The sequence below is a fragment of the Leptonychotes weddellii genome, chromosome 5 (assembly GCF_054177405.1).
Source record: "Leptonychotes weddellii isolate Sample4059 chromosome 5, ASM5417740v2, whole genome shotgun sequence".
NCBI lineage: Eukaryota > Metazoa > Chordata > Mammalia > Carnivora > Phocidae > Leptonychotes > Leptonychotes weddellii.
The window spans coordinates 20,686,799-20,707,250 of record NC_138373.1 but is presented as its reverse complement, the minus strand read 5'-3'; the positions used below and the strand labels follow the sequence as shown (position 1 = coordinate 20,707,250).

General features: G+C 37.3%; 2 protein-coding genes across 2 annotated transcripts in view; both read left to right on the top strand.

The window, feature by feature from the left end:
* LOC102748681 (phospholipid-transporting ATPase ABCA3-like) overlaps positions 1–18,835 on the top strand; it is a 59,500-nt gene extending 40,665 nt beyond the window's left edge. Inside the window, exons 8-12 of the mRNA XM_081819182.1 lie at positions 4,581–4,706; positions 4,928–5,122; positions 16,685–16,872; positions 17,936–18,106; positions 18,489–18,835. Coding sequence (XP_081675308.1) covers positions 4,581–4,706; positions 4,928–5,122; positions 16,685–16,872; positions 17,936–18,106; positions 18,489–18,693 — 885 coding nt within the window. The 3' untranslated portion in view covers positions 18,694–18,835. The remainder of the gene's footprint in view (positions 1–4,580; positions 4,707–4,927; positions 5,123–16,684; positions 16,873–17,935; positions 18,107–18,488) is intronic.
* The window catches only part of LOC102748372 (phospholipid-transporting ATPase ABCA3-like), a gene marked incomplete at its 5' end in the record, with an annotated part of 211,336 nt that overhangs the window by 47,023 nt on the left and 143,861 nt on the right, over positions 1–20,452 (top strand). The window lies entirely within an intron of this gene.

The following is a 20,452-nucleotide window of genomic DNA, read 5'->3' as shown; positions in this document are numbered from 1 at the left end:
TTCATGGCCCAAAATATGCCCTATCTTGGCGAATGTTCCTTGTGTACTCGAAAAAATGCATATTCTGCTTTTATTGGTACAGTGTTCTTTAACTGTTAACTAGAAAAAGTTGTTTAATAATGTTGTTCAATTTTTCTGTATTTTGTTTTTTTCATCAACATATTGTACCAACTGTCAAGAGACTCTAAGCATGGCAGTGGATTTGCCTATTTCTGTTTCTTCTTTCCTTTTTTCTCTCTTTCTTTCTTTCTTTCTTTCTTTCTTTCTTTCTTTCTTTCTTTCATTTCTTGGTTTTGGCCTTATCTAATATTTTAGAGTTAAAATATTAGGGGCACGTACACTTAGGATTTTTATATCCTCTTGATGAATTGACCCTTTATCATTATGTAATTGCTTTTTTAAAAAATCTCTGGTGATATTCCTTGTTCTATAATATACTCTGTCTGATGTTACTCTGCCAATTTTTTCACGTATACATTTTGCATGATGTATCTTTTTTTATCATTTGACCTTTAACCTGTGTATATTATTATATTTGAAATGAGTTTCTTATAGATAGCATAGTTTACTTTGTTTTAAAGATTATTTATTTATTTATTTGACAGAGAGAGAGAGAGACAGCAAGAGAGGGAACGCAAGCAGGGGGGAGTGGGAGAGGGAGAAGCAGGCTTCCTGCAGAACAGGGAGCCCGATGCGGGGCTCGATTCCAGGACCCTGGGATCATGACCTCAGCCAAAGGCAGACGCTTAACAACTGAGCCACCCAGGCACCCACCCCTTCATGTCTTCTTTTGGATTAGCAGTATTTTTATGATTCATTTGCATCTCCACTACTAATTGATTAGCTGAGCCTCTTGGTTGTAACAATATAAACTCTTCCAATCCATGTGCACAGAATATCTTTTCCTTTGTGTCTTTTAAATTTTCTTTCATTGTCTTGTAGTTCTCCGTGTACAGGAATTTCACCTACATGATTAAATTTATTCCTAGGTATTTTATTCTTTCTAATGCAGTTGTAAGTGGGATTGTTTTCTTAATTTCTCTTTCTGATAGATCATTATTAGTGTACAGAAATGCAACAGATTTTTGTACATTGATTTTGTAAACTGCAACTTTACTAAATTCACTAGTTCTCTTTCTTATGATTTTATCTCCTTTTGAATTTCTCTTTTCTTCATATATTGTTTTCCTAATTTCATTAAATTGTCTATTTGTGTTCTCTTATAGCTCACTGAACTTCTTTAAAATAATTATCTTGGGGCACCTGGGTGGCTCAGTTGGTTAAGCGACTGCCTTCAGCTCAGGTCATGATCCTAGGGTCCTGGGATTGAGCCCCGCATTGGGCTCCCTGCTTGGCCAGAAGCCTGCTTCTCCCTCTCCCAACCCCCCTACTTGTGTTCCCTCTCACGCTGTCTCTCTCTCTGTCTCTCTGTCAATTAAATAAATAAATAAATAAAATCTTTAAAATAATTATCTTGAATTATTTTGTCAGGTAATTTTAAAATCTACAATTCTTTGGGATAAGTTACATGAAATTCATTGTGTTTCTTTAGTGGTATCATGTTTTGTATTTAAAATTTTTTGTTGTTGTTTCTTGACTTTTTTGTGTGTTCCTTGTAGCCTTGTATATATATGTCTGTGCATTTGTAGGAACAGTCACCTCTTCCAGACTTTATAGACTGGCTTAGGTGGGGAAAGACCTTTACCTACATGTGGGTGTGAAGGCACCAGGTGGGTGGAGTGTGGCCTCTCTGGCTCTGGTTTCAGTGGAGTACAGCAGCATCTCTGGCTCAAGGTGTTGGGGTGAACAGTAGAATAAACTATGGGCTGTTCTATCAGCTGAGTTTAGCATTATTGAAGGCTGCAAGGGTCTTTGGCAGTAAAGGCTATCGTCTCTAGCAGCAGTGAGGGCTGCTGGTGTCCTTAATGACAATGGCTTCTGGAATCTTCTTGTTCTACTTTTCTCTCAAGAAGAGAGATTGTGAACGAAGAGATTCTTCTTGGTACCAAGCTGGGCTAAGTTGAGGAATGGGTTGATGTGGGTAAAATGCATCCTCTACTTTTCTATTTGGCCATCCCTGGATTTTCTCCTCCACCAGGTTGCTGCAGCCTCTTTAAATGTACTCCAGAGCTCTCCAAGGGTTATTTTCTCTGTGGTATTTGTGAAATCATTGATTTGGAGGGGGCCAGCAAGCACTGGGGTCTCCTAATCCACCAGCATGCTGATATCACTCTCCATTGTTTTTTGTAAAAAGTCAGGTGTTACTCTTGTTGGGAATCTCTTCTAAGTGATAAGTGTTTATCTCTCGCTTATTTCAAGATTTTCTCCTTGCCTTTGGCATTCAGCATTTTTTCTGTCTGTACAGATCTATTTGTGTTTATCATACTTGATATTCACTAAGCTATGGATGTGTAGATTAATGTTTTTCATGAAATTTGGGAAGTTCCAGCTATTTCTTTAAATATTTTTCTGCATACTTCTCTCTTTTCCATTTGACATTCCCATTATGCATATATTGATGCACTAAATGGTATCCCACATTTCTCTGAAGCTTTGTTCATTTTTCTTAATTGTTTTTCTCTCCATTCTTCAGGTTTCACACTCCCTTTGTATCTATCTAAGTTTTCTAATTCTTTTTTTCTGCCAGTTCAAGTTTGTTATTGAACGCTTCTAGTGAGTTTTTCATTTTAGTTATTATACTTTTCAACTCCAGAACTTCCATTGGATTATTTCTTTTATAATTTCTATCTTGTTATTAATAATCTTTATTTGATAAAACATTGTCATCATACCTCCCTTTATTCCTTCAAGCATGGTTTCCTTTATTTTGAAAATAGTTATAACGACTACTTTGAACTCTTTGTCTATTAAATCTGACATCTGGTCATTTAATCACAGGCAGTTACTATTGCTTGCTTTTTTTCCTGTGTATGGGACACAGTTTCCTGTTTCTTTTATATCTTTTTTTTTGCTGAACTCTAGATATTTAAAATATGTATTGGTTCTGTGGGTATTGCCCTTTCCCAAGAAAATTTTGTTGTTTGCTACTTTGTTTAAGTAACTGGCTGGGATGTTTCTGTAAAGTCTATTTTCCTCGTAGTGTGAAGCCTCTGGTATTGTTCTTCAGAGGATGCAGACCTGGGCATGGGTGCAGTAACCCTGGAATGACAGTGGTTTGAAGGTCTGTCTTTGTCTCTTTCCATGTCCACACCCAACTGTTCAGCTCCACTAACTGCTGGCTGATTTTTGTATTTCTTTCATCAATGCCATAATACATAAATTGCTCCATTGAGGGAACCATTCAATTTGAGCTTCTTTGCAGAAATAGTTTAAGGTCAGTGTTAAAGATTAGTTTCAATCCAGGAGGGCTCTTCATAGCTGCCTCTTTCCCTGGTTCTTTCTAGTAAATATCTATCCTGTGGTTAATTTATATTTCTAATGAAGCTACCAGTCACTTCTTAATTGCTTTACACAAAAACCTCCATTGTTTTGAGAGGATGTTTAGGCTTGAATTTCCCTATACTATTTCAAATAAAGACAGTTTCTTTTATAAAAGAAAGTTTATTCTTTAGCCTTTCAGTGTTTAACATACTGTAATTGTAATAAGTCACACTTGATTGAGCTCAGTTGTGGCTGTGAACTGACTGGACAAAACAGTCTTCAAAATTATGCCAAATTTCTGTTCTACCATCTAGAGATCAGTTTCCTGAAGCTACTTGGTCTAGTCAAGAGTAATAAAGAGCATTATTATCTTGTAATACTTATCTTGAAAATATAGGCCAATGAGTTTCTTAGGAAAAATCTAGTTAAACCTTGCTGATTTTCTTGGCTTCTATTCCTGATGGATCTTGAAAAAAGTTATTATTAAGTATTCATGACTGTTTTTTAGAGTTTCCCTACCCTCCTGGAATGATTTCCTTCTTAAAGATCCAAGTGATAAAATCCATTTCTATGAATGCTTTATATTCTGTCTTTTAAACAAATAGCATGATTTCCCTCATATGTGGAATTTAAAACATAAAATGAATGAATGAGGGGTGGGGGAGAGAAAAAGAGGCAAACCAAGAAACAGACTCTGAACTATAGAGAACAAACTGATGGTTATCAGAGGGGAGGTGGGTGAGGGGATGGGTGAAATAGGTGGTAGGGATTAAGGAGTGCACTTGTGATGAGCACCAGGTGTTGAATGGAAGTATTGAATCACTACCTTGTACACCTGAAACTAATATTACACAGTATGTTAACTAACTGGAATTTAAATAAAAACTTAAATAAATAAATAAATAATAAATTTAAAGTACACATTGTAGCATGTTAATTCACACTCTTTCTACTATGTTGAATGACTTTTTATTCTCCTCTTGACTCCACCATCATTCTTCTGATGAACCATTTATTAGTCAAAACTTAGTCAAGTTGTACATGATGCTGAGGTGATATTCAGATACTTCATGGAATGACTTAAATCTTCCTTTTTAATGTCTTTGAGATTATCCCCAGTTTAGCTTTCACAAAACCACCCACTCTAGACCAGACACCTAAAGAGCATTCACTTTTATGATTCTTGTTTGAAAATATAGGGAAAAGTGTCCAAAGAACTATCTGGAGAATCTGATGATGAAGAGGTACAAAATGAAAGACAGAGAATCCTGGGGCAGCCTCAGGAGTTGCTGGATTCCACAGTGCTTATTAAGGAACTCACAAAGGTAACCTCATTCACTGGCCAATATATGCCGGCTTCAATTATCCCCAAGAGCATGTCACTGGTGTCCAGGGCACACTGTCGTTCTTCAGAATCTATGTGTATTTTTCCAGTGTAATAGGAGAGTTCTTGTGAAACTGTCTGAAGTCATGATCCCTAGGGTCTGAGGTATTTATTTGGTCTTCAAAGACTCTTTACTAAGTAGTGTTTTCTGGATTTTTTCAGATATATTTTAAGTATCCAGTCATTCTGGCTGTGAAAAATATATCTGTTACAATCCAAAGTGGGGAGTGCTTTGGATTGCTTGGATTCAATGGAGCTGGAAAAACGACTATCTTCCAAATTTTGACTGGAGAAGAAACTGTTACGTCTGGGGATGTGTTCATTGAGCACTTTAGCATCACTAAAAGTCTCCAAAAGGTAAGACACAATTACAGTCTAAGATATGAGAAGCTTGATGCCTTAGGGGTACAGGAAACAGGCAGGTGTTGAAGATAATAGACGGCAGTCATGGTAGACATTGATATTGATATTGATACTGTCACCTCAGTAGATTCTGGAGAAAGAAATTTTTGAGTAGAGAGAGACAACAAGAATAGAATCTAAGACAAGATTATCTTTTGCGTTCTTTGAAACCACTAGAGTAAAAGTCAAGTTCTCTCAACAGTACATCTAACATATGCCAGACAAGGTACTGTAAGGAAGGAAAGACTGGGCAGAAGATGTAGTTCACTTATAAGAGCAGTTCGCTTGTAACTGAGGTCTTCATACACCTTAGAGCTCTGGAACATGATGGCCTTTCGGAATGGTCCCAAATCAAGGCAAGGTAGCTGTCTTTTGTATCCCTGAATCAGTCAGCCGTTGGGTGCACATGCCATCCGTGGGAGAGTGCATTAACTTCGGGAAAGCTAAGTGGGAACAAAAATTCAAGAAGAAGAAAATGGTCAGTGGTGTCAGATTCCAGGAAATCTCAGGCAATGTAAAGCCTGAATAGAGTGTATTGGATTTAGCAACTAAAACTTCACTGATGCAGTTAGCAAGAACTATTGTACTATGGTCAGTTGAGTGGTAGTAATGGGAGCCTAAATGGTGCATTTCTTTCTTCTTTAGTTCATGGCACATTGTCATTATGACATCAGGAAGATGGGGTTGTGGGAGCCTGCATACTCTAGGATGAACAGTATTCTAGTAACGGAGGTGAAGCTAAGAATTTGGGTTATACTTTGAAGAAAGTTAGCTTTGAAGCAAAGGGAAACATTAGAATTGACCCAAAGTTGTAAGAATGAGACGGGATATTTTATACATTAAACAACTTGACCACATTTATACTAGAAGGGAAAAAATTGAAATAGAGGAAGAAGTGTTGTATGATGAAAGGAGGTGAATGGGTTCTTCCAGATGGTTCTTGGGGTCAGAGATTCCAAAATTCCCAGTAGGCACTTTGGAAGTTCCTCAAAAAATTAAAAATAGAAATATCAGACGATCTGGAAATTTCACTACTGCGTATTCACCCAAAGAAAACAAAAACACTAATTCAAAAAAATATATGCACCCCTATGTTTATTGCAGAATTATTTACAGTAGCCAAGATATGAAAGCAACCTAAATGTCCATTGATAGGTGAAGGGATAAAGAAGAGGTGGTATATACAATGGAATATCACTTAGCCATAATAAAGAATGATACCTTGCCATTTGCAACAACATGGATAGATCTAGATGGTATTATGCTAAGTGAAATAAGTCAGACAGAGAACGACAAATACCATGTGACTTTACTTATATGTGGAATCTAAAAAACAAATGATTTTATTAATTTGGGTCCTTTCTCTTTTCTTTTGGATAAGTCTGGCCAGAGGTTTACCAATCTTATTAATTCTTTCAAAGAACCAGATCCTAGTTTCATTTATCTGTTCTACTGTTCTTATAGTTTCTATTTCATTGATTTCTGCTTTAATCTTTAATATGTCTCTTCTCCTGCTGGGTCAAGGCTTTATTTGCTGCTCTTTCTCCAGATCCTTTAGATGTAAGGTTAGCTTGTCATTTGGGATTTTTCTAATTTTTTGAGAGAGGCTTGGATGGCTATATACTTCCTTGTAAGGACCACCTTTGCAGTATCCCATAGGTTCTGAACCAATGTGTTTTCATTTTCTTTGGTTTGCATGAACTGTTCAAGTTCCTCTTTAATTTCCTGATTGACCCATTCATCCTTTAGCAGGATGCTTTTTAACCTCCAAGTGTTTGCGTTCCTTTGAAATTTTTCCTTGTGGTTGAGTTCCAGTTTCAACGCATTGTAGTCTGAATATATGCAGGAATAATCTCGGTCTTTTGGTATCGTTTGAGACCTGATTTGTGACCCAGTATGTTGTCTATTCTGCAGAAAGTTCCGTGTGCACTCAAGAAGAATGAGTATTCTGTTGTTTTAGGATGGAATGTTCTGTATGTATCTACAAAGTCCATCTGGTCCAATGTGTCCTTCAAAGTTCTTGTTTCTTTGTTGATATTCTGCTTAGATGATCTGTCTATTGCTGTGTGTGGAGTGTTGAAGTCTACTATTAATGTATTATTATCAATAGGATTCTTTATTTTGGTTAATAGTTGGGTGCTCCCATGTTGGGGGCAGAGAGATTTACAACTGTTAGATTTTCTTGTTGGATAGACCTTTTAAGTATGATATAGTGTCCCTCTACATCTCTTACTACAGTCTTTGGTTTAAAATCTAATTTGTCTGATACGAGAAATGCTACCCAATTTTCTTTTGAGGTCCATTGGCATGATAAATTGTTCTCCATCCCCTCACTTTCAGTCTGGAGGTGTCTTTAGGTTCAAAATGAGTCTCTTGTAGACAGCATATGAATGGATCCTGCTTTTTTATCCAATCTGAAACCCTCTGCCATTTGATGGGAGCATTCAGCCCGTTCACATTGAGAGTTAACTATTGAAAGCTATGAGTGAAAGGGGAGGAATCATGACCAATACCAAGGTAATAGAGGCAATTATTAGAACTTATTACCAGCAGCTATAGGCCAACAAACTAGGCAAACTAGAAGAAATGGATGCATTCCCGGACACTGATAAACTACCAAGACTGAAACAGGAAGAAATAGACAATCTGAACAGACCAATAGCCAGCAAGGAAATTCAAACAGTAATCAAAAACCTCCCAAAAAAACAACAGTCCAGGACCAGATGGCTCCCCAGGGGAATTCTACCAAATATTTAAAGAAGAAATCATACCTATTATACTGAAGCTCTTCTAAAAAATAGAAATGGAAGGAAAATTTCCAAACTCTTTCTATGAGGCCAGCATTACCTTGGTCCCCAAACCAGACAAAGACCCCATCAAAAAGGAGAATTACAGAGCAATATCCTTGATGAACATGGATGCCAAAATTCTCACCAAGATATTAGCAGATAGGATCCAACACTACGTTAAAAAGATTATTCACCATGACCAGGTGGGACTTATTCCTGTGATGCCATGATGGTTCCACATTTGCAAACCAATCAACGTGATAGATCACATTAATAAAGAAGAGACAAGAACCATATGATCCTTTCAATTGATGCAGAAAAAGCATTTGACAAAATACAGCATCGTTTCTTGATTAAAAATCTTCAAAATATAGGGATAGAGGGAACATACCTCAATGTCATAAAAGCCATCTAGGAATAGCCCACAGTGAATATCATTCTCAATGGGGAAGAACTGAGAGCTTTTCCCTTAAGGTCAGGAACACAACAGGGATGCCTACTCTCACCACTGCTGTTCAACATAGTACTAGAAGTCCTAGCTTCAGCAATCAGATAAATAAATAAATAAATAAATAAATAAATAAATAAATAAATAAATAATAAATAGCATTCAAATTGGCAAAGAAAAATTCAAACTCTCACTCTTCAAAGATGGCATGATACTCCATGTGGAAAAACCCAAAAGACTCCATCCCCCCAAATTAGTAGAACTTATACAGCAATTCACCAATGTAGCAAGATAAAAAAAATCAATGCACAGAAATCAACTGTATTTCTATACACTAACAATGTGACTGAAGAAAGAGAAATGAAGGAATTGATCCCATTTACAATTGCACAAAAACCCATAAGATACCTCAGAATAAACCTAACCAAAGAGGTAAAGGATCTATACTCTAGAAACTACAGAACACTTATGAAAGAAATGGAGGAAGACACAAAGAGATGGAAAAACATTACATGTTCATGGATTGGAAGAATAAGCATTGTGAAAATGTCTATGCTGCCCAGAACAATCTACACATTCGATGCAATCCCTATCAAAACACCATAGACCTTTTTCACAGAGCTGGAACAAACAATCTAAAATTTGTATGGAACCAGAAAAGACCCCGAGTCACCAGGGGATTGTCGAAAAAGAAAACCAAACCTGGGGACATCACAATGCCTGACTTCAAGCTACATTACAAAGCTGAGAGCATCAAGACAGCATGGTACTGGCACAAAAACAGACACATAGATCAATGGAACAGAATAGAGAGCCCAGATATGGACCCTCAACTCTATGGTCAACTATTCTTTGACAAAGCAGGAAAGAATTGATCTAATGGGAAAAAGACAGTCTCTTCAATAAATGGTGCTGGGAAAATTGGACAGCCACATGCAGAAGAATGAAACTGGACAATTCTCTTCACCATACACAAAGATAAACTCAAAACGGGTGCAAGACCTCAATGTGAGACAGGAATCCATCAAAATCCTACAGGAGAATATAGGCAGTAACCTCTTCAACATTGGCCACAGCGACTTGACTTCTTTCAAGACATGTCTCTAAAAGCAAGGGAAACAAAAGCAAAAATGAACTTTTGGGAATTCATCAAGATAAAAGTCTCTGCACGAAAAAGGGAAACAGTCAACAAACTAAGAGGCAACCCATGGAATGGGAGAAGATATTTGCAAATGACATAACAGATAAAGGGCTGGTATCCAAGATCTATAAAGAACTTCTCAAACTCAACACCCAAAAAACCAATAATCCAGTTAATAAATGGGCAGAAGACATGAACAGACACTTCTCCAAAGAAGACATACAAATGGCTAAAAGACACATGAAAAAAATGTTCAACACAACTAGCCGTCAGGGAAATACAAATCAAAACCACAATGAGATACCACTTTACACCAGTTAGAATGGCAAAAGTTAACAAGACAGGAAACAACAAGTGTTGGCAAGGATGTGGAGAAAGGTGAACCCTCTTACACTGTTGGTGGGAATGCAAGGTGGTACAGCCACTCTGGAAAACAGTATGGAGGTTCCTCAAGATGTTAAGAATAGAGCTACCCTACAACCCAGCAATTGCACTACTAGGTATTTACCCCAAAGATACAGACATAGTGAAAAGAAGGGGCACATGCACCCCAATGTTCATAGCAGCGATGTCCACAATAGTGAAATTGTGGAAGGAGCCAAGATGTCCTTCAACAGATGAATGGATAAAGAAGCTGTGGTTCATATATACGATGGAATATTACTCAGCCATCAGAAAGGATGAACACCCACCACTCACACTGACATGGCTGAAACTGGAGGGGATTATACTAAGTCAAATAAGTAAAGCAGAGAAAGTCAATTATCATATGGTTTCACTCGTATACGGAACATAAGGAATAGCACAGAGGACCACAGGGGAAGGGAGGGAAAACTGAATGGGAAGAAATCAGAGAGGAAGACAAACCATGAAGAACTCTGGGCTCTGGGAAACAAACTGAGGGTTACAGAGGGAGGGGTTAACAGAGTGATGGGTATTAAGGAGGGCACGTGTTTTGATGAGCACTGGGTGTTATATGCAACTAATGAATCGTTGGGCACTACATCAAAAACTAATGATGTATTATATGTTGTCTAATTGAACATTAAAAATATTTTTAAAAATGAACAAACAAAAACAGAAACAGACTCTAGATACAGAGAACAAACTGGGAGTTTCCAAGAGGGAGGGGATGGGGGATAGACAAAATAGGTGAAGGGGATTAAGAGGTACAAACTTCCAGTTATAAAATAAATGTCATGGGGATGATAAATACAGCATAGGGGATATAGTCAGTAATATTATAATAACATTGTTTAGTGACAGATGGTAACTACACTTATCATGGTGAGCATTGCATAATGTATAGAATTGAATTACTATGTTGTACATCTGAAACTAATATAACATAGTATGCCAACTATACTTCCATAATAAAATTTAAAGAAAATAAGTAAAAGTGGGGTATTAAAGCCTCCAACTGATATTTTTAAGCTGTTTACTTTTCCCTTCAAATCTATTATTGCTTTCTTCATATACTTTGGAGCATATATATGTATAACTGTTCTATGTTCATGGTAAATTGATCCTTTCATCAATATATAATACTGTATTTGTCCTTGTCATAGTTATTGACTTCAGGTCTATTTTTTCTTTTTCTTTTTTTCTTTTTTTTTAAAGATTTTATTTATTTGACAGAGAGAGACACAGCGAGAGAGGGAGCACAAGCAGGGGGAGTGGGAGAGGTAGAAGCAGGCTTCCCGCGGAGCAGGGAGCCCGATGTGGGACTCGATCCCAGGACCCCGGGATCATGACCTGAGCCGAAGGCAGACGCTTAACGACTGAGCCACCCAGGCGCCCCTGGGTCTATTTTTTCTAATAAGAGTACAGCCACCCAGCTCTTTTGGGCACTATTTGCATGAAATTTTTTTCCTGTCCTTTTACTCTCAACCTATTTGTGTCCTTAAACATAAGCGAATCTGACTAGATAGTGGATATTTGGATCATGTTTTTTTTTTAAATTCATTTTGCCAATCTATGCCTTTTGGTTGGGGAATTAAATCTATTTACATTTAAAGTAATTACTGATAGAGGGGCAGCTGGGTGACTCAATTGGTTAAGTGTCCGCCTTTGGCTCAGGTCATGATTCCGGGTCCTGGGATCCAGCCCTGCTTTAGGCTCTCTGCTCACCAGGGAGTCTGCCTCTCCCTCTCCTGCTCCTCCCCACTACTTGTGCTCTCTCTTTCTCTCAAATAAATAACATCTTAAAAAAAATAATTACTAATAGAGAAGGACTTACTTTTGCCATTTCTTGGTTTCTGTATCTCTCATTTATATTTTTTGCCCCTAATTTCCTCCATTACTGCCTTATATTGTATTTAGCTGATTTTTTTTGTTGTTACATTTCCTTTTGTATATATTATACACACATTTTCTTTGTGATTACCATTGGGATTTCATCTAACATCGTAAAGTTGTAACCATTTCTTTTGAATTGATACCAACTGAAATTCAATCACACAAAAAACTCTACTTCTATACACCTCTGATACCATGTCCACACTTTGTCATTGTTGTCACAAAATACATCTTTATACTTTGTGTACCATTAAATATTATTTTATGGATTTACCTTTTAAATATTGTATAAAATAAATAGTTGAATCATAAATCAAAATTATAACAATTCTGGTTTTCATATGAGCTAGTGTATTTAGCTTTACCAGAGATCTTTATCTCTTTATATGGCTTTAATTTACTGTCTAGTGTCCTTTAATTTCAATGTAAAGGATTGTTTTTAGCATTTATTGTAGGGTAGATCTGATGGTAATAAACTCCCTCATCTTTTATTTGTTGGGGAATTTCTTATTTTCTCCTTATTTTTGAAGGACAGTTTTGTTGGTATGGAATTCTTGGCTGATGTTTTTTTCTCACCTTAAATATATCATTCCACTACTTTCTAGCCTCAAAAATTTCTACTGAGGAGCTCCTGTGTGGCTCAGTCAGTTAAGCATCCAACTCTTGATTTTGCCTGAGACCGTGATCTCATGGTCCTGGGATAAAGCCCAGGATTGGGGGTCCAAGCTCAGTGGGGAGTCTGCTTGAGGATTTTCTCTCTCCCTCCATCTCTGCCCCTCCCCCTGCTTGTGCTCTCTCTCTCAAATAAATAAATCTTTTTTTAAAAATTAAATTAAAATTAAATTATAGATGAATTGAGGAATTAGCTTATCTTTGCGTAAAAATCCTGGGATTTTAAGTGGGATTCCAGAAGATCGACATACTCATAGTGAACATATCTTTCCATGTGTTGGATCTCATTAAATGTCTCAGAATAATGGTTTTAAAGTTTTATAGGAATTTTACACTAAACAGAGAATTCAGCTTGTTTGGATATAAGATCAAGAAGCAATAATACTGTGTGCAATTTATTTCTATATATATATATTATGTTTTAATATTTAAATGATTTTCTATTTTTTATTTGCCGATGGTCTATTGAGTGCAACTGATTTTTTTAAAAGATTTATTTGTTTATTTTAGAGAGTGTGTGTGAGCAAGGGGAGAGGCAGAGAGAGAGGGAGACAGGCAGACTCCCCACTGAGCACAGAGCCCAACGTGGCGCTGGATCCCAGGACCCTGAGATCATCACTTGAGCTGAAATCAAGAACCTAATGCTTAACCAACTAAGCCAGCCAGGCACCCTGAGTGCAATTGATTTTTAAATATTGAACTTGTATTCAACAAAATTACTAAATTCTCTTTTTTTATTAAAGATTTTATTTATTTATTCATGAGAGACAGAGAGAGAGGCAGAGGGAGAAGCAGACTTCCCGCGGAGCAGGGAGCCCGATGCGGGACTCGATCCCAGAACTCTGGGATCATGACCTGAGCCGAAGGCAGACGCTTAACCATCTGAGCCACCCAGGCGCCCCTAAATTCTCTTAATTCTAATATTTATCTATAAATTATATTGGAATGTTTACTTATAAATCATGACTGCTCCAGATAACAAAGGTTTGTTTTCCTTTCCAACCCTATGCTTTTTTTCCCTTACCTTATTACAATGGCTAGAACCTCTCCTCAGCATGGAATAGAAATGGCAATTGCAGATTCTCAATCTGAAACTCACAGGCAAACTTTCTTATTCATGTTTTGTTTTTACCTGTAAATACCTCTTATTTACCCTCATTGGCAAAAGATATTTTCATTGTGTATAGAATTTGAGGTTTGCCATTATTTTTCTTTAGCACATTGAGCTGTTGTTTCACTATCTTAGTTTCCATCTACTTTTGAGAAATTTTGAGCTCAGTCTGATATTCCTTTATAGATAATCTTTCTTTTCTCTGTAGCTGCCTTTTATATTTTCTCTTTGTTCTACATAAGCTTTCATATGAAATGTTTAGATATGAATCTTTTAAAATTTTGTCCTGCTTGGAATGTGTTGACATTCTTCAATTTATCAATTGGTATCTTTAATTGGTTCTGGATCATTTTCACTTAGGACTTCCTCAACTATTTCTCCTGCTCCTTTCTTTCTCTCCTTCTGCAACTTCAGTATCCAGATATTTCCAATGTATCTCTCACTTTCATTATTCCCCATTTTTAATTTTTGTGCTGCATCCTAGGTGCTTTCTTATTACCTAATCTCCAGGCTAAGCTAATTTCTTCCATTGTCATTAAATTGCTGTCAAATGCATTCACAAAGTTTGTAACATGTTTTATCTATTTATTTATTTATTTTTAGTTTTTAGGTGCTATACATGGTTCATTCCCAAAATATCCAAGTAACTTTATACTTTTCTTTTTCATAAAGATTTTAAAAATTTTTTTATTAAGTTTTTAATTTTAATTCTAGTATGCTTAGCATACAGTATAATATTAGTTTCAGGTGGACAATACAGTGATTCAACAATTCCGTACATTATTCAGTGCTCATCATGATAAGTGTACTTTTCATTGCCATCACCTATTTCACCCATCCCCCACCTACCTCCCCTCTGATAACCATCAATTTGTCCTCTATAGTTAAGAGTCTGTTTCTTGGTTTGTCTCTCTCCCTCTTTTCCCTTTTGTTTGTTTCTTTCTTAAGTTCTGCATATGAAATGAAATCATATGGTATTTGTCTTTCTCTGACTTGTTTCACTTAGCATTATACTCTCTAGATCCATCCATGTTGTTGCAAAGGGCAAGATTTCATTCTTTTTTATGACTGAGTAATATTCATTGTATATATATGTGTATACCTTCTTTATCCATTCATCAGTCAATGGACAGTTGGGCTGCCTCCATAATTTGGCTGTTGTAAATAATGCTACAATAAACACTGGGGTGCATTTATCCATTTGAATTTTGTGTTTTTCTCTCTTTGGGGTAAATACCCAGTAGTGGAATTACTGGATCAATCATAGGGTAGTTCTATTTTTAATTTTTTGAGGAAACTCCATACTGTTTTTCACAGTGGCTGTACCAGTTTCCATTCTCACCAACAGTGCAGGAGGGTTTCCCTTTCTCCATACCCTCTTCAGCATCTGTTGTTTCTTGCGTGGTTGATAACCATTCTGACAGGTGTGAAATGATATCTCACTATAGTTTTGATTTGCATTTCCCTGATGATGAGTGATGTTAAGCATCTTTTCATGTGCCTGTTGGCCCTCTGGATGTTTTCTTTGGAGAAATGTCTGTTCATGTCTTCTGCCCATTTTTGATTGGATTATTTGGTTTTTGGGTGTTGAGTTGTATAGGTTCTTTACATATTTTGGATACTAACCCTCTATTGTATATGTCATTTGCAAATATCTTCTCACATTCAGTAGGTTGTCTTTTAGTTTTGTTGACTGATTCCTTCACTGTGCAGAAGCTTTCTATTTTAATGTGGTCCCAATATTATATTTCTGCTTTTATTTCCCTTGTCTCAGGAGACATATCTAGGAAAATCTTGTTGTGGCCAATGTCAAAGAAAATATTGTCTGTGTTCTCTTCTAGGAATTTTATGGTTTTGGGTCTCACATTTAGGTCTTTAATCCATTTTGAGTTTATTTTTGTGTGTGGTGAAAGAAAGTGGTCCAGTTTCATTCTTTTGCATGTAGCTGTCCAGTTTTCCCAACACCATTTGTTGAAGAGACTGGAGACTGTTTTTGTCCCATTGCATATTCTTGTCTCTTTTGTCAAAATTGACCATATAATCATGGCTTTCTTTCTGGGCTTCTATCCTGTTCCATTTATCTGTGTGTCTGTTTTTGTACCACTATCACAGTGTTTTGATTACTACAGCTTTGTAGTACAACTTGAAATCTGGAATTGTGATACCTCCAGCTTCATTTTTTTATTAATATATTTTTAAGTTTTAAGAATTTATCATGTGCACAATCATTTGCACATTTGATCTGGTAATCCCAATATCTGAAGTCATTTCAAATATGTTTCTTGTGAGTACTGTTTCTACCGATGGCATTCATGGTATCTTTTTCTTTGTTCATTGAGTTATGGTTGTATGAAGCTCATTTACTTTCAAAATTATATGGGAGGATAATTTTATACCTAGAATAGAAGAAAGGGTTTGTTTTGATTTCTGTCAAGAGATTAAGGGTGTAAACAACCTGGGATTACTGTAAATTCATTAATAAAATCTCAGAGGAAAAGGTATGAATTTTAAGTATTCAGAATAATTTTAACTATTTTTAATTTTAATTAATTTTAATAAAATGATGTTATCTTTTTCTCTTGTCTGTGTGCATCTGAATGCAAGTCCATTAAAGGGTTGGTTATTGGGAAAACAACACTCATTGCATTCTCCTGTTTGTGGGAGTGGGGAAAAGGCTTTGCTTCTGGTTCAGCCTTACTGTGAAACAAGATCTACAAATGTGTAAGTTGTACAGTGCAAAAAACTTCCATGGTGGCCATGTCCTTTAGAGTTTCTTATCAGTGAGGAGAGAATCTCATATTCTAATACTCCTCCAAATTCAGTGGGCTCCGGGATTTTAACTTTTTCATTCCTAAGATCATTAAAAGTGAATTGAGGAACCAGTTATTCCAACTTATTACAATAGATCCAGCAGCCATCATTGTGTAGCCTTTAGAAAAGAAAAATCCTTGGTAGGACTCTTAGAGACATGGCCTGGAGGACTGTGGTCTTCTATCATCCAGGGATGCTCAGCAGGATAGATGACTTGGGTCCTTATTAAGGCAATTCTCATAATCAGGTGAAGTCAAGAGTTGGCTATTGTCCTCAATCTGATGCATTGCTGGAATACATGACTGGTCGGGAAATAATGATCATGTGTGCCAGATTATGGGGAGTCTCTGAGCCCCAAATTCAGCTGTATGTGAATAGATGGTTGAGTTCAATGCAACTGGAACCCCATGCTGACAAGCTTATCAGAACCTACAGGTGAGTCATTTCATTATGATGATCTTTTTGTTGCTGCCATTAATGTTGACATGCTTCCCTATGTTTCTGATGTTTGAAATAAATGAGCACAGCTTCACCCAGGTCCCTCTCTCACACAATTATCTAATTGTAAAACTATCTCACAAGTTGCTAGGTTTCAGATATAATTGTAATAAGACAGATCAATGTAGTTCCATGTCTTTCCTTTGCAGAGATGAAACTAAAAATCCCAGTTCTATTTGAACTGTAGCCTCTAAATCTCAAAAGGGATTATATTATTCTTCCTAGTGTTCATATGGTTCTTTTTCTCCCAAGAAAGGAGGAATCTCGGTCCCTTGAATTATGGTAGATTTTTATACTTGGGAAATCATGGTACCCTAAGCACAAGTAAATAAATGCCACTGACAGTGTACCTAAAATCAGTTAAATAAAAGTCACTCATCTACAGGGGTGCCTGGGTGGCTCAGATGGTTAAGCGTCTGCCTTCAGCTCAGGTCATGATCCCAGGGTCCTGGGATCGAGCCCCACATCGGGCTCCTGGCTCAGCGGGGAGCCTGCTTCTCCATCTCCCTCTGCCTCTCCCCCTGCTCATGCTCTCTCTCTCTCTGTATCTCTATGTCTCAATTGAATTAAAAAAAAAAAAAGTCACTCATCTACATTTCAAATGAAATGGACCCCGAGAAACAAACTAAGGGTTTTAGAGGGGAGAGGGGTCGGGGGATGGGTGAGCCCCGTGATGGGTATTAAGGAGGTCACGTACTGCATGCAGCACTGGGTGTTATACAAAAACAATGAATCGTGAAACATTACATCAAAAACTAATGATGTACTGTATGGTGACTAACATAACATAAAATGAAATAAAATTTAAAAAAAAAAAAGAAAGAAAATTAATTGGAATATACACCTGTACTGGGCTTGCTAACTTATTGAAGTACAACTAATCAGCATTGTGGAATTCTATATTACATGTTTGTTGATATGTTTGTGCTCTTTCCTATAAGTAACGAATTTGTATAACTTCCCTTTCCCCTAAATTTTCTCTCCTTCTATGACCATAAAGTGGAGGAACCAAACGTAGCCTGAGTACTGCTATTGCCCTAATGGGGAAGACCTCAGTCATTTTGCTGGACGAGCCATCAACTGGCATGGACCCTGTAGCCCGACACCGGCTCTGGGATGTTGTGACATGGACCCGTGAAAGTGGCAAAGCCATCATTATAACTTCCCATAGGTGTGACTCATTGGGATGCTTGAATGAGGGTTGGCAAGTATGATAGTGGCTTATAAGCGAGAATTATTTGGGGCTAGGAATATTGACAGTAAATTTGCATAGGTATGTGATTTCCTCCTTAGTACTAATGAATGGAATGGCCACAAATCCTTGTTGAGTTAAATAATTAAGAATGGGGAAAGAGCAAGAAGTTCAGGAGCTGTTGTGTCTGGGGATTAGTACTCTACTACTAATTGTTTGAAATTTTTTCACTTTCCAACTATGATCTTTATGATGAGCAAATTCCATTTCACACTGAAAACAGAGTCACAAAATCCTGGCTCCGTTTGAACTACAGAATGTCCTCCAAAACAGAACTTTTTATGCTATCATGTTTTGCTAGAATGGAGGAATGCGATGCCTTCTGTACCAGGCTGGCCATCATGGTGCAGGGAAAGTTCCTGTGCCTGGGTAGCCCTCAGCACCTCAAAAACAAGTTTGGCAACATTTACATCCTGAAGGTCAAGGTCAAGATTGATGCACAGGAGGATAAACTGGATCGTTTAAAGTATTTCATCACACTGACATTCCCAGGTAAATTAGGTTGAACTAACTTTTACAGAGATGTGTTAAATCATGAGTTTTTTTGTTTCACCATCCATATGTTTTATGTCTTCAATAACTGTTTCCTATGGGTTATTGATATTTATTGATCTTCCATAGTAAATTCCTTTTGGGAATCCTTCTTCCTATAGTTTCTTAGCATAATAAGGCATATGTTTTCCACACATACAAAGGTTCTCACTCAGCTCTTGTATCATTTTAATAAGGCAGCTTTGGGTTTGAGCTGTCAATATAAATTATATCACTAAAGTCATGTTTTTGAGTACAATTCTCAATTATTTTCACATATTACCCATGCAAAGTTTCAAGGCTTTTTTCCTCCAACTAAGCATGTATCCCTAGTCTTTTGATGTCTCAACTAGAATGTAGTATAGAATTGCAAACAAGAACCACTAAGCGTTTCTCTTCTCTCAAAACTAGTTGTTTCTGCTGCTAAATTCAACAAGCACCCCTCTGCCTACATGGTGTAATACCAGAGATAGCAACTACTTTTTTCTGTCCTTTACCTCTCTTTCCTAAACATAAAGCAGAAGCATGGCAAAGATTTTAATAATGCTGGTTTTTTCTCTTACTTTCCACTTTGTTAGGTTGAGCAAAATATCACAGAAGTTCCCATTATGTGTCAGGCTGAAGAGTTGTAAGTTTTTCTTCCAGGCAATGGAAAATAGCATGATTGATTGTAGTGTAGGAACAGAGATCACAAAGTAGATAAGAAATGAATGGAAGAGCAGATGTGGAGAAGGGATGTATGGAAAAATAATTACACCAGTGTTGGTCATAGTGATTGTGATGTGCCTATGACACCTGCAAATGGATGTGTCCATTAAGAAGTTCAATACTCACTTAATGCATTTATTCAGCACATAGTTTTGAGTATTTATTCTATCAGACTTCTATTTCATGTGGTGTCTAAATTACCACAAAGAGAAGCTGTGGCCAAAAAACCTCACTTACTGTCTGCTGTCCTAGCTTTGCTTGAAGGAGGGACACTAAACACTGACCTAAGACCTTGAGGATATGGACTCAAGAGGTTTAATGAGAATGTGGGTTTGAGGCACATTCTCTCCTGTAAGGTGGTTGTTGCCCCGTTCTTCCTTACATCATTCTGGAGCAGATACTTATTCAGATATGACAGAATCAAAAAGGAACTGACATGGACCCTACACCTAAATGTTGATTTTTAAAAAGAAGAAATAAATATTGCAAGCAAAAGTTATCCAGAATGTATATAAAGAGGATTTCCACAATAATCAGATATTTGGGATAAATGATTCTACACAAGCCCAAGGAAATTTAAGTGACATGTGTTCTCTTTTTAAAATGCAAAGATGGGGGGGCGGAGCAAGATGGCGGAGGAGTAGGAGACCTGGATTTCGTCTCCTCTCAGGAATTCAGCTGGATAGGGATCAAACCATTCTGAACACCTACATACTCAACAGGAGATCGAAGAAAAGAAGAGCAACAACTCTCTCATCAGAAAAGCGACCACTTTCTGGAAGGTAGGACGTGCGGAGAAGTGAATCCGAGGCGATATTCGGGAGGATAGACGGCGGGGGAGGGGCCTCCGTCGGCCGCTTCTGGCAACTGATAGAACCACGGAGCACAAAATCGGAACTTTTAAAAGTCTGCTCCACTGAGGGACGTCACTCCGGTGGCTAAGCGGGGGGTGGAACCCTCCGGGACAGTGTGGTCTCAGGACCCTCGGGGTCACAGAAAGACTGGGGGTGCCTGAGTGCGGCAGAG